We start from the raw sequence: 13,089 nt of genomic DNA on the forward strand, positions 1-13,089 counted from the left end.
TTATTCGTTCATATCAAACATCAGAATGGGGGGATATGGGGGGAAATGGGATTTCAGGGACTTTGACTGTGACATATTTGTTGATTTCAGAAGGGCTGGTACAGAAGAGACTGTAGGAAAAGCAACAAGTAGAGGATTAATTTATTTTATTACCTTAAACAGGTTCAAATATTTAGGGCTGAGATGGGCAAAGGTGGTCAATGTATTACCTCAGCAGTTTGACTATTTTCTTTCTTGCTTGCTTTCTTTCTTTATGCAACAGGGACAACACTCTTTAATAATCAGTATTTATGATTAAATATGACCGAAACTCAGTGGTTCACTAAAGCGCTGAATATGCTTTCTGCACTTCTTCCTCTAAATCTGCTGACATTTTTATAGTAGACAAAGGCAGCCGGTAGGCCAGGACACTTCAGTTAGGCATAATGTTTACTTGAAATTTTTCAACATATAAATTAAAGCTACAAAAAGAAGCCAAATATGCTAAACCTTGCCATTTTTTCCCCAAACAGCTACAATTTGAAAATTCTGTTGAGATTTTTCCAATCAAAACACCTTCCTATAGTGTTTTACAAACTTATGTAAAGAAAAATGTTTTGCTGTGGGTAGTGTTGCCGTCTCACAGCTCCATGGTTCCTGGTTCAATCCTGAGTGTGTGTTACTCTTTGTGTGGCGCTTCTGTGCATGTTCCAGTGGATTTCCTTGGGATTTTCTTCCCAAAAACATGCCGACAGTTGAATTACCTATGCTAAATTGCTCCTAGGTGTGAATGAGTCTGTGAAAGTGTGTGCACGGTGCTCTGAGCTGGACTGGTATACCATTCAGGGTGTATTCCTGCCTCACACACAGTGTTCAGAGGATAAGCTCAGGATCCACCACAGCCCTAACCGGCAGAGCCTACTGAAACTCAATTGTTTACTGAAAATGAATGAATTTTCAAATGAAATTCTCTTGCCCTGTCTCTTTCAGAATGTAAAGAAACTCTCTAACCGTTCCAAACATACTGTTATGTAATTATCAAATAGATTCAAATATAAATCGATTTTTAATGACATGAACAGTATGTCAGTAAGTAACTTTGGATCGGTTTCATTCAGAGCTGAATCGCTGATGAATACAGCATTGTGACCAAACAGGAAATTACTTAACAAGACAGAATTATAAAAGCACAAAAGATATTGGCTCACAAAGTAGAAGCGAGGATCAGGAGAACGTTCCTCAGTAGGATAGACAGAGTGAATTTTAACAGAAGCAAAGGAGTAGAAGTGAAGTGAAGCTGACTTTCATTCCAGGATGAAGATCCTCCTCCTTGTCACGCTCTACCTTTTCTCAGGTCAGATATTCTTCTTAAATAATTGCATGTGAAGTTATTTATCCAGGATTGTGAGAATATTGAAAGCTCAGTGATGTTACAGACATGAGGGAGATTTTCTTTTGATTGACAGGTCCAGTAGACTGCACTGATGTGACTGGCTTCTCAGGAGGAAGCGTCATTATAATCTCTGATCTACAATGGAATTCAAACCATACTAAATATATTTGTAAAATGTCACAAACTGATTGCGTTGATATCATACGTTTCCACAGCCAAAGTATCCATGTTCAGTACAAAAGATTCTTGCTGTATAGAAACACAGGAGGTTCTTTCTTAGTGTTGATCAGAAAGCTGAAGCCACAGGATGCTGGAACGTACAGAATTGGAGTGGAAGATCAGAGCAACTCCACCGTGAACCTTAAAGTTCGTAATGGTACAGAAATATTTAACGTCATTCACATATTAAATCTGATACCTTTTTGCCCATCAAAGGCATTGTTAAAGCAGTAATATGGTATTAGAGATCTGTTGAGCTTATAAATTGTAATTTATTTGTTTTCTTGTTTGTATAATTAACAGATGCATCTTATGGGGCGCCAAAAATAATGAATGCTAATCTTGGGCAGAATATAACTATCACCTGTAACTATCCAGGGGAGTATGCAAAAAACAACAAGTATGTCATCACACTGGATGATGAGGCTTATGTCAAAGCCATTATTGACACTCAAACAATAGATGAGAACGGCAGATTCTCCATTTCTGATGACAGAAGTGCTAAAGTTCTCAGTGTGAGCCTCAGCGATGTGAAAGAAGCTGATGGAATATTTTATTTATTTGGAGTGTGGAATGGAGGAGGGACAATCAGGTATTACTCCTACTTTGCAGAGATTCAGCTGCATGTAACAGGTGAAACTTTATTTTTTTTGTCATATTTAAACTCAATGTTGAAGAAGAATTGAAGAATTCTCACTCACACAGACAGCATGAGCCTTGCCCCATCCATGCAGTTTTTATGTTATTCAATATAACAAGTAATATATCGTGGATTTTTGTTGTTTTATATTTTAAACAACAGGATCCTATATAACAGCATCACCAGCACCGCGAGAAAACCCATCTGGTGCAGTATATTCCAGTAAGAACTCACTAATTATACCTAAATCTCTTTCATGCTGTATTCATGTTAAATGTGTACTGGATCAGTGTGTTACAGTCAGGAAGGTTCTTGGTTTGAGCTAAGTTTGGTACCAGGATGCTGCAGGTTTGAAGATGGCATCATTTAACCAGCACAGAGACATTCAAAAACAGCAGGAACTACAGAATATGTGTTTATGGTTGTGTATGAAGATGATGTGTTTGGTCTGTTCCTGTTCTGCATTGTTTCTGTTTCTGTCCCCAGGTTCCTCTGCCATCATCAGTGTTTGTGTCTTTGTGGCTCTGCTGCTGACTGGAGGATTTGCACTGATGATCATCTACAAACTGAGACACAGGAGAACACATGGCAATACAAGGTAGTGTTAGTATAATCTTCTCTCTGTATATAGTATACAGTATATATATATATATATATATATATATATATATATATATATATATATATATATATATATATATATATATATATATATATATATATATATATATATTTTTTTTTTTTAAATGGTGCCTCTTTTGTGTACGATTACAGTTTCAGCTCGTTTGTCCAAGAGGAAACAGAATAAACAAGTGAGTAATTGTATCTCATGTCAACATGTGCGAATGTTGGAATTTGCCCAAGTAACTGTGTATGCACTATTGTTATAAGTGCATTGCTGGTTTTTAGAGGATAAATACATAAGGAGTAAAAACTAGGAGACATTCTTTAATATGGAAATAATCAACAATGGCATGGTGCAATATTGCATGACATGAAGTGGAGTTACTGTTACCACCCTGAAGGTGATTATTTTCTGATAATATCATTAACATTAACGGTTCCCTGGTGGACAAGTGGCTAGCATGTGGCACTCTCATCGCTCCGACCCGGGTTCGATTCCAGGTCAGGGAATAACCCCAGCCACTGGAGGGTTGCACGAGTCAGTGCACTCTCAGTGCTGGTCCCAAGGCCAGAAAATGGGGAGGTTTGTGTCGGGAAGGGCATCAATCAACATGCTGACAGGTGATCCGTTTTGCCAACCCTGAAAAAATGGGAGCAGCCAAAAGAGGAAAAAAAGCCTAGTAATGTCAATAAAATCCTAGAAATGGTAAATAAAATCTCACAGAAATCTTACAGCCAATCACATCGTTTTTTCATTTGTCTGAATCCTAAATGCATTCTTAGCCCTCATCCATGGTGAGGAAGTTCAATCTGTTCTGATCCTAGGACTTCCCATTTGAGCTGTTGAACTCTGTTGTCTTTAATGATCTGAGCCGCCTCATAGTGGCCTGCTGTAACTCCTGTAACTGTAACTTCTGTGGTGTGTCTGTGTTCACATTCTTTACAGGACTGTGACCTGCAAAACCGTACTGATCACAATCAGTGACAGTTTGGTAACATCTGCAGCTTCTGGAGGACTGCTAACCATTCTTTATATAAGTGTTGTTTTTAATTAATTTTTTTTTTTATCTGCTTTGCTAAATTGCTTTTATGAAATGTAAAGTTTGAGAAAGGTGCTATATAAATGAAACTTCTTGTTCTTCTTCTTCTGGCTAGGGTGTCTATGGAAGCCCATAGAACCGTCTGGTAAATGTTGTGAAATTTGGTACACTGATTGGGGAGGGTCTAAGAAACATCCTGACCAAATTTGGGCCAAGTGCTTCCAATGTTCTAGCACTAACATCGGGTCAAATTTGGGCCTAATTTGGATGTTTATGGTCATCATTTTTTTTTACTTGTGCGTGCAACATTTTAAAGCCCTGGATTCCCTGGGTCAAAATGAACGCATTTTCAGGACCATGACCTGAGGTTATGCAACAAGTTTATTACAGCCTAAATATGAACCTGCCTCTAACCTCCTCTGACCAAGATGATAATGGGGAATCTATTTAGTGCTGTAATCACATTTGACACATTGAACTTTTTCTGTTTCAATTATGTTGTTTATGGGGTTTTTTTAAAAAAAGAAGAAAAAAAAAGAAAAGTACAGCAATATTCTAAACAATGAAGAAATGATAATAAAAAAGGTATATGTGATGATGACATGTGTGATGAAATTCTCTTTCCCGTTCCTGTACTTTTTCTGTTTCAATTTTATGTGTGTTTATCTCCACACACCGCAGAGGGAAGACTGTCTTCCTAAAACTATAAGTTCAATTTACTTGTATTAATCTTGCATTAGGACAATCCTCAAATCACTGACATGAACATTATAAAAGATGTTCCAAGTGTATTGCTATGAAATCTAAAGAAATGTCAAAAGACAACCAAGCATGAACAAAACATGAGGGTTAAATAGAGAGCTGTCCTCAGACTGGAACATCCACCGTTTTCTACACACAAAGAAAAATAGGTTTATGTCCTGTTCTCAGGCCCGGATAGGCAGCCTGTGTGTTGTGACTGATTTGGCCTGCTTTTTTTTTCTTTCCTTCTTTCTTCTTCTTTTCTTTCTTTTTTTTTTACTTGTGATGCCACCAACTGACTTCTTGCACTTCCTGTAAATTTAGTTTGGTCCATATAGTCAAACTTGATTGATTAATAAATCATGAGCCCACCAGACTTGCAATACTATTGCTTATCATTCGCCTCATCTCTGTAAGCAGCATGAAACAGAAAGCAATGTAGATGCACTGAAGAATGGGTGAGCAGTGACTAGGTGGAGCTGAGTGAAAAGCAAGTACGTAGCTAATGTTATCTAATTAGGCAGTATTAACCGCAATATCACTGTCTAGCAAATAAAACCACCACTACACTGCAAAAAAGCCATCTTAGCCATGAAAATACATTGAATATAGTTGAATGTATCTAATATTTCCTATTATTATTATTATTATTATTATTATTATTATTATTATTATTATTATTATTTAGATTACAACAGACCAAATATAAAATAATTAAACTTATTGGAACCCTTTTTCTTTCTTTCTTTCTTTTATTTATTTATTTATTTATTTTTAACAATTAAAAAAAAAAACATTTTTTAAATTCTACTGGCAGATAATTGTGCTTCAGTCTAGAAATAAAGACTTAAAATGTGCTCAATAATCTGCCAATATAACAAGACTATTTCAAGACAAAAATTAGGAAAAATTATCCACAAGGTTTAATAATTAATTTGGTTTGCTGTAATATGAGAGAAAATGCAAGATAATAATATATTCAAGATATTTTCACTTGCTGTCATTGTTTTTTGGCCATGTAGCTGCATAACTGACATTAAACTGTACAGCTAAACATTTTTTTTGTTGTTGTTCCAATTTGTTCTAAAATCATTGAATATTTTTGAAGATTGTCACTAACAGGCCCGGACTAGCCATGGGGAGCACCGAGTGAATTCCCAGTGGCCTGAGGTTTTGTTTTTGTTATGTTACGGACTCGAAAAGGAAGCAAGTGGAGGTTCAAGTATTTATTCACAACCAAAGTCACCGTACATGAAACAAGGTCTAAACGTGAAATGAGAAACGAGGTCTAAACATTAAACTAGAACCAAGGCATGAAACATGAAACTAGAACAGGACATGGAACACCTAGGTAGCTAGCACATACATGGAGTCTATACGTTTATTTCTCGAACTAAGGTCAAACACAAAACGAGGTCTAAACATTACCCTGGAATCGTGGCATGAGACGAGAACAGGACATGGAAACTTAACCGTTACCGCTTTACCCATTAGTACAATTAATACTGCGCAAAGTGCACAGCAACACGTGGGGTTTAAATAGCAAATGTAATTTACCTTGAATGCTCACAGCTGGTAACAATTAATACACACCCTCGAAAAACAACCAATGACTAAACAAGGAGGAGACAGAACTGAAACAAATGCACGTGTCCATTGTAAACAAAGTCTCCATAGTTCATATGCAAACCATGAGCGTATGCTCGCTCTGGTTCGTGTACGCGCGCGCCCTTTGGCTCTCCGTCCATGTTGCTGCCGCAGCAACTAATTTAATTAATTAATTAATTAATTAATTAATTAATTTAATCGCTATTATTTTATATTATTGCTTGTCCGATGTACTCAAATGATCCTTTCCGAATTCTTCATTTCGATAATAAATCGATATTAAATCATGAATCTGTTAGTCTTGACTTGCAACGCTCCTCAGTTCCAGTGAAAGGTTTCGAACAGTTATCAATGCACAGAGCGAGGATGGAGATGAAGTGGCCAGGTTCAATGCATAAAAAATACCCAAAGACCAAGATCTCGTCACTCAGACTCAGCGATGAGAAATTTACATGTCCTTATGTTAAACTATTTACAAAATATACAATTAAATACGAAATGATGTACATTTCTGATTCTGACCTGTCATCTCCACAAACCTAATGCAGTAGACATAGGTGCAGTATGCATGTACTGAAATTTCACAACTTCTTATGTCGGAAAAGATGAGTTTTTATTTATTTATTTATTTATTTTATTGCTGGAAAATGTGACCAAGGATACACCATGTGATTCACGTGAAGCATGCAGTGCTTTTTTGCTTCTCCAACCTACATTGACCCTGCTAGCTCATAAATTTAAACTATAAACTCAATTAAGCTATCTGACTTGTTCTTATGAGAAATAACGCGGCCGAACTCACTAAGACTGGATTCAGACGAAGAAGGTTTATTAGCAGTCAGCAAGACAGCAAATGTAGCTTACATTGTTCTTTATATACACTTCAGGCATGGCACCATATCTAACATTAAACAATCATACACAGTTCCACTTCTTGTACATCCAATCACAGTCTTCCACATGTATCCCAATTACATAATTTCCCATTATCTCCAAGAGACCTTAGATTTAGTTTAGTACTGCTCTAAATTTCCCTTATCTCTTGCTTCAGTCCATCATCATTTTTGACAGTTATACTCTGGGGTCTATTATCTTTCTCTAGCATTTAGTTCCTTATCTATTTTTGAGCTATTTCTATTATTATTTCTATTACTTTTCGCTCTTCAGGGATGTGTAAACATTCTAATGCTTATCTGTACGGTACAGCTGTTCCTCCTTTTAGTCGGCTGTCTCCTCTATCTTTGCTCTTTGCCTGACCCTTGATAGGGTCAGACTTGTGCTTGTAACTTATTCTTTATATTTTATGCGTTCTTCTGACTTTGACATATGGTCAAACATCAGCCCTGGGCCTTCCGAGGCGAACCCTGGACCTCCCAAGACGGTTGATACACACAAGCCCACTTTTCCCACTTTTCTCCAGGTGTTCCTCTCTTTTGCACCTAAGTGCATTGCCAAGTTCACAATGGCCTTTATGTTAATAATAATAATAATAATAATAATAATGTGCCCAATACACATACTGTGAAACTTTATTCTGTAAAAGCAAAAAGTAATGTTTCTTTTTTACTAGTGTTAAATGATAATAATCTAAATTTCCTTGTGTGTGTGTGTGTGTGTGTGTGTGTGTGTGTGTGTGTGTGCACGTGTGTTGTGTAGTGTAATGCTGGTGACAGGCTGAGCCAAAATGAGATGTCTGGGTACTTCCCTCTTCAACAGTTCATCTGTCAGAACTTCCTCGTTCTCGTACTGGTGTGCTCTTACGTAGCCACCACACTGTCTAGTGTCAAAAACCAGCTGTCTTTAGGTATTAAGATTTCACTTGACTCAATATTATTTATCTATCTTTTATTCATTAATGTATATACTTTTATATCTTATTTTATGCCAAATTTCCTACAAGCACCAGCTAAAGCACAGTCTCAGCTGAACACTGGGTGGCTGACTGTGAATATTTCTATGTGGCCTTGTTCAGATGTGGAAGTAGGTTTGCTTTTTCAATCTTATCAATTTTTTAATGAATCAACAATTTTGTTATGAAAGTGAAACATTTAGAATAAAGTTGTGAGACTTGTGAAACTAGAAGAAAACTGTAAGAAAACTATGTGATATGAGGAACTATGCTGGTCATTGGCTTTTGATTGCAGGTTAAATGCTGTTAATATTCATAGTGACAGAAGTTACCGTTCCTGTTTATTACAGTAAATAAAATATGTCAGTTCTTTCACTTCCCAAACGGTTCAGTAGAACTGGCATAAGGAGAGTGAAAAAGTGTGTTGCAGGCAGAAAAGAGCAGCGTTATGCTTATTTAGGGGATTTTGTCCATGATTTCCAGCACAGAAGCTTCTCAGCAGAAATATTTCAGCTTAAATGAATATTCAAGCACACCCAAGCTCAGAAGGATGCTGTTCAGAAATAATGATTATTTAAAATACATGTATATTTCTTTGTTAATATGTACAGATTTGAACTGAAAGTAAACTTGTATTACAGCAACCTGCACAGCACAGCAGCCAGAGAGTCTCACCATGGAGTAGCCGGAGAGCCTCACCGAGGAGCAGCCAGAGAGCCTTATTGAGGAGCAGCCGGAGAACCACACTGAAAAGCAGCCGGAGAGCCTCACCGAGGAGCAGCCGGAGAGCCTCACCGAGGAGCAGCCGGAGAGCCTCACCGAGGAACAGCCGGAGAGCCTCACCGAGGAGCAGCCGGAGAGCCTCACCGAGGAGCAGCCGGAGAGCCTCACCGAGGAACAGACGGAGAGCCTCACCGAGGAACAGCCGGAGAGCCTCACCGTGGAGTAGCCGCAGAGCCTCACCGAGGAGCAGCCGGAGAGCCTCACCGAGGAGCAGCCGGAGAGCCTCACCGAGGAGCAGCCGGAGAACCACACTGAAAAGCAGCCGGAGAGCCTTACCGAGGAGCAGCCGAAGAGCCTCACCGTGGAGTAGCTGGAGAGCCTCACCGAGGAGCAGCCAGAGAGCCTTACCGAGGAGCAGCCAAAGAGCCTCACCGTGAATAGCTGGAGAGCCTCACCGAGGAGCAGACGGAGAGCCTTACCGAGGAGCAGCCGGAGAACCACACTGAAGAGCAGCCGGAGAGCCTCACCATGGAGTAGCTGGAGAGCCTCACCGAGGAGCAGCCAGAGAGCCTTACCGAGGAGCAGCCGGAGAACACCGAGGAGCAGCTGGAGAGCCTCAATTTCATTTTGTACCGGAACCTGGAAGTTAGCATCCCACTGGTTCCCTCGACAAAAACCCAATAGGATTGTCCCATAGGCTTTTGGATTATTGCAAAGAAATGAGCTCTGTTATCAACAAAGTTTACAATACTAACACGTTCTGACAGTAGGAGGAGCTCTAAGACCATACTTGTGTGCAGAAATTTCTACAGAATATGTAGATAATTCTGGTGCACATGTTTCATGTGTTTTTTTGTGTGTAGAAAGTTATATGAAAATGCTGTCTATATATACAGCCATAACTTTATGAAATATTTCATGAAGTACCTTTTTTTAGGAAGGCTTGGAACACTTGGGGCATTGACTAATCCATAGGGCATGATAAGGTATGCATAGTGTCCAAACCCAGTGATGAAGGTAGACTTCCACTCATCCTCTTGGATCCTGATAAGACTATAAGCACAATTTTCAGGGAACATACCTTCATGAACCTGTTCTAATGCTAATGCTACCCATGGAGACGAATCATAATACTTCAGTGCGAGTGCACTGAGGTACCAAAATATGAGACCCCTCTCTTTCTTCTCCATAAATAGAAGCCTGTTGTGTTTGGATGAGCTGATATACCCCCAAATCCTTCTTGATATAATCTTTCATGGGTCTGGTCTTGTCAATTGAAAGGGATTAAATTCCACTATGTGGTAGACAGGCACTGGACATATATAGTGGGGTAATTCAGATATTTGTGTTATGCTAAAAACCTCTGCTAGATCTATATATGAAGCAGAAATCTTAATCTTTTCTTCTGTTCCTGGCAATTCTATCTGTGTTGTATAAAATGGCAGAGAGATTATAGCTATCATAACACTGCGGGCCCTATGAAATGAGTTTGCCAATCTCCCCAGGAGATTGTGGGATTGTGAGTGGATAACCAGGGAATGCCTTATACCACAGGGTTATTAGAAAACTCGGTAAGAAGAAATGTGTTGGTTTTACAGTGGAAAAGCCCTGGGTGCATATTTATGGGTACATTTGTACTGTAGCTTTCATTTTATGACCTCCAAGAGATTCTTTATGGGGACTAAAGAAATCTTCAGTTTAGCTACGTTCTCATTTTTAGGCAGCATCAGAATCAATGAAGGCTGGAAAATAGTGGGACTATGAGCAACATGACACATTTATAAAGTACTTTTATGAGTTTAAAGAGAGAGAATAATCGTGGTGCTCATCTGGATCGAGGGACTGTTCTGGGGTCTTGACATTCAGATTGACCTTTTCCTCTGCAGTAGAGACAATGATCCTCTCTCCTTTGACTGGACTTCGTAGTTCACCTTACCTTACATGCATCATTTCACTCTCCATTGTTAAGTAAGTGGTGTTAGGTAGGGAGACAGCACTGGTTCACGGTCATCAGGCATGAAGGATTATGTCTGTGAATTGGTAAGAAAGAGCTGATTGACTTTACCTGCCATTTCCATTTGGAGGGTTTCTGTTAGAAACCAGAGGTCGGGAACCATTTCAGCTGGCACAGCCATAAAAGCCAAAAAAAAGTTATGATTTTTTCTTTAAGTAAACTGAACACTACTTATCATTACTCATATGAATGTACTACTTATCATTAGCTATATGGTTGTTTTTATTTCTTTTAGCCATTTCACCTTTGTTAAAAAACTGAAAACAGACTGGCTATGTAGTTTTCAACCGATTTATGACTTAGTGACTTATTTATGACTTATTTGTTTGTGCATACATGACAAACAGGCAGCGATTATGAATTATGTATTATTTTAAAATATGTAGAGTTTTAATTGAATTAACACACTAGCTTTTATTATTCATTTTAATTTATTTTTTTTTCTCCCGCCACTGAGCCATAGGCGAGCACTGAAAGAGCCATATATGGCTCGCAAGCCATAGGTTCCCGACCCCTGTGTTAGCCCATGATGGAAAGCCCATTATTTAAGTGCAATGGCCCAGTCTAGTAGTCTTTCAGTAAGCGCTGACAGAACTAGCAATATCTTATCAGTGCCTCTGGAGTATGGAAAGGCAGAAAGCGAGCATTATGCCAGGAATCCAATTCATTTAATAGGGATCAATCATACATTTCAGGTGCTTGTGAGTGCTTACTTCTGGGTCCCTCTGTGATTAGTAACAATTTTTGGTTTTGCAGTGATGTTGTGTCTGTAGACCAAATCCAAATTAAACACAGCATAGTTTAAACACGGCAAAGCAGTCATGGCAGATGAAGGATGGTCATATCTCAACACATAATTATGTATGTACATATCAGTATGTACAGTGTGTAGTGGGTAGCCCAGTAAGAAATTCTCTTAGACACATATTTATATGTGTGCTAGTGTGGAATTTTGGGTACGAAAGGACGGTTGCACAAATGAACACCATTTTCAGGTTTTAGGTTTAGATTGTTTAGTGTGTGGTTGATCAGGAGCATCAAGTGGGTCCTCAGTGCCACCATGCTGTGCTACACGGGAGGGCTTGTTCAATAATACATCAACCTTATTAGAAACCAGAGACTGCATGTTGGTTCAGTTATTTCCTGGGAAATGCGAGTCAAGGCGAGGTAATGACAGTCTTCTGCTATGTGCATCTTACGTTACAACCAGAGTAGGTGATTTCCCATTTACACTGAATTAACTTCTAAGACATGTTACCTGATTTGAGTAGAATGACTTAAAGTAGCTGAGAGGTGTTAAATGGTTTATACTGTTGTTGTTGGGTTTTTTTTTTTTGTCCTTTGAATAGATTTTAGCTCCAAGAAGAGATCTCTTGGTGTCACTCCTACTTGACTTCATATTCTGAGCATCATCTTTTATTTAAGACAGAATTTATGGCCTCTGCAGCATCAGCAACCTGTATACTATGTACAGCAATATATAAAATTATTTATTATATTATACGGCAGGTTTTCAGTATTACCAGTACTTTGAAGGGCACCATGTGCCCATTCACACACTCATTCACACATAGGCAATGCAGAGTGACCAAGCCACGTACTAGCATGTGCTTGGAAGGTGGGACAAAAGCAGAGAGGAAACACAGAGGAACTCCATTGACTCAAGCTTAAGATCTGGAGCTCTGGGGCAATGCTGCTCTCTGCACAATCATGCCAGACATGTCTCCCAATAATCCCTGTGACTCAAAGGACCATATGAATGGCTTGATAACCAGGAAGTAGAACAATTCAGAAATGTAGCAAGTCAATTAAATAAGCTTTCAGTGGGGGCATTTCTTTGGTAGTCTGCATTCCAGGAATGAAATTTTATAATATTTCTGTGGTTCTAGTTAATAAGAAATGTTTTACTTGTATAAGAATCAGTGTCAGAATCTACATTGCGCTAAATGACGCCCATGAAATAATTAATATGTAATCTTATGTGTTTGTTAAATTCCTTGAAAGCCCTGAGGCAGGTACAGACATGCTCTGGTCACTATGTCAGAAAGTCAACAGATCTGAGAAAGACAGGTCAGAAACTAATGAATGAATATTTGAATCCTAGAACATGTCGGTGTGTCCAGACTAACATGTAATTATATCATTTTTGCTATTAGCTTTACTGTAGTTACCAAATAAATTATTAATTTGCTTAAATATGAGCCATGGATTAATAAGATAATGTGGTGTTAATTAGTTTAATAGGCATTATTATTTACA

The 13,089-nt window shown here is 38.5% G+C and overlaps 1 protein-coding gene across 2 annotated transcripts; it reads left to right on the forward strand.

Moving 5' to 3' along the window:
* The first annotated feature begins 1,211 nt into the window (after nucleotides 1-1,211).
* Nucleotides 1,212-5,501, forward strand: LOC128619418 (uncharacterized). Of its 2 annotated transcripts, XM_053643597.1 has the most exons (8): nucleotides 1,212-1,333; nucleotides 1,446-1,748; nucleotides 1,895-1,991; nucleotides 2,088-2,224; nucleotides 2,394-2,453; nucleotides 2,718-2,829; nucleotides 3,006-3,043; nucleotides 3,802-5,501. In XM_053643597.1, exons 1-7 carry the CDS (start codon nucleotides 1,294-1,296, stop codon nucleotides 3,037-3,039), a joined length of 783 nt encoding a protein of 260 aa, XP_053499572.1. In that variant the 5' UTR covers nucleotides 1,212-1,293; the 3' UTR covers nucleotides 3,040-3,043; nucleotides 3,802-5,501. The 2 variants fall into 2 exon arrangements, with proteins under 2 accessions (XP_053499572.1, XP_053499571.1); XM_053643596.1 differs by having other exon boundaries at nucleotides 1,895-2,224.
* Nucleotides 5,502-13,089: the final 7,588 nt, after the last annotated feature.

The sequence above is a fragment of the Ictalurus furcatus genome, chromosome 15, assembly GCF_023375685.1.
Source record: "Ictalurus furcatus strain D&B chromosome 15, Billie_1.0, whole genome shotgun sequence".
In the NCBI taxonomy this organism is placed as follows: Eukaryota; Metazoa; Chordata; class Actinopteri; order Siluriformes; family Ictaluridae; genus Ictalurus; species Ictalurus furcatus.

Coding starts and splice junctions, on each gene's coding strand:
- LOC128619418 (XM_053643596.1), top strand. CDS start 1,294: ATGAAGATCCTCCTCCTTGTCACGCTCTACCTTTTCTCAG. Junction 1,749..1,894: donor GAACCTTAAAGTTCGTAATG/GTACAGAAATAT, acceptor TATAATTAACAG/ATGCATCTTATGGGGCGCCA. Junction 2,454..2,717: donor ATCTGGTGCAGTATATTCCA/GTAAGAACTCAC, acceptor TTCTGTCCCCAG/GTTCCTCTGCCATCATCAGT.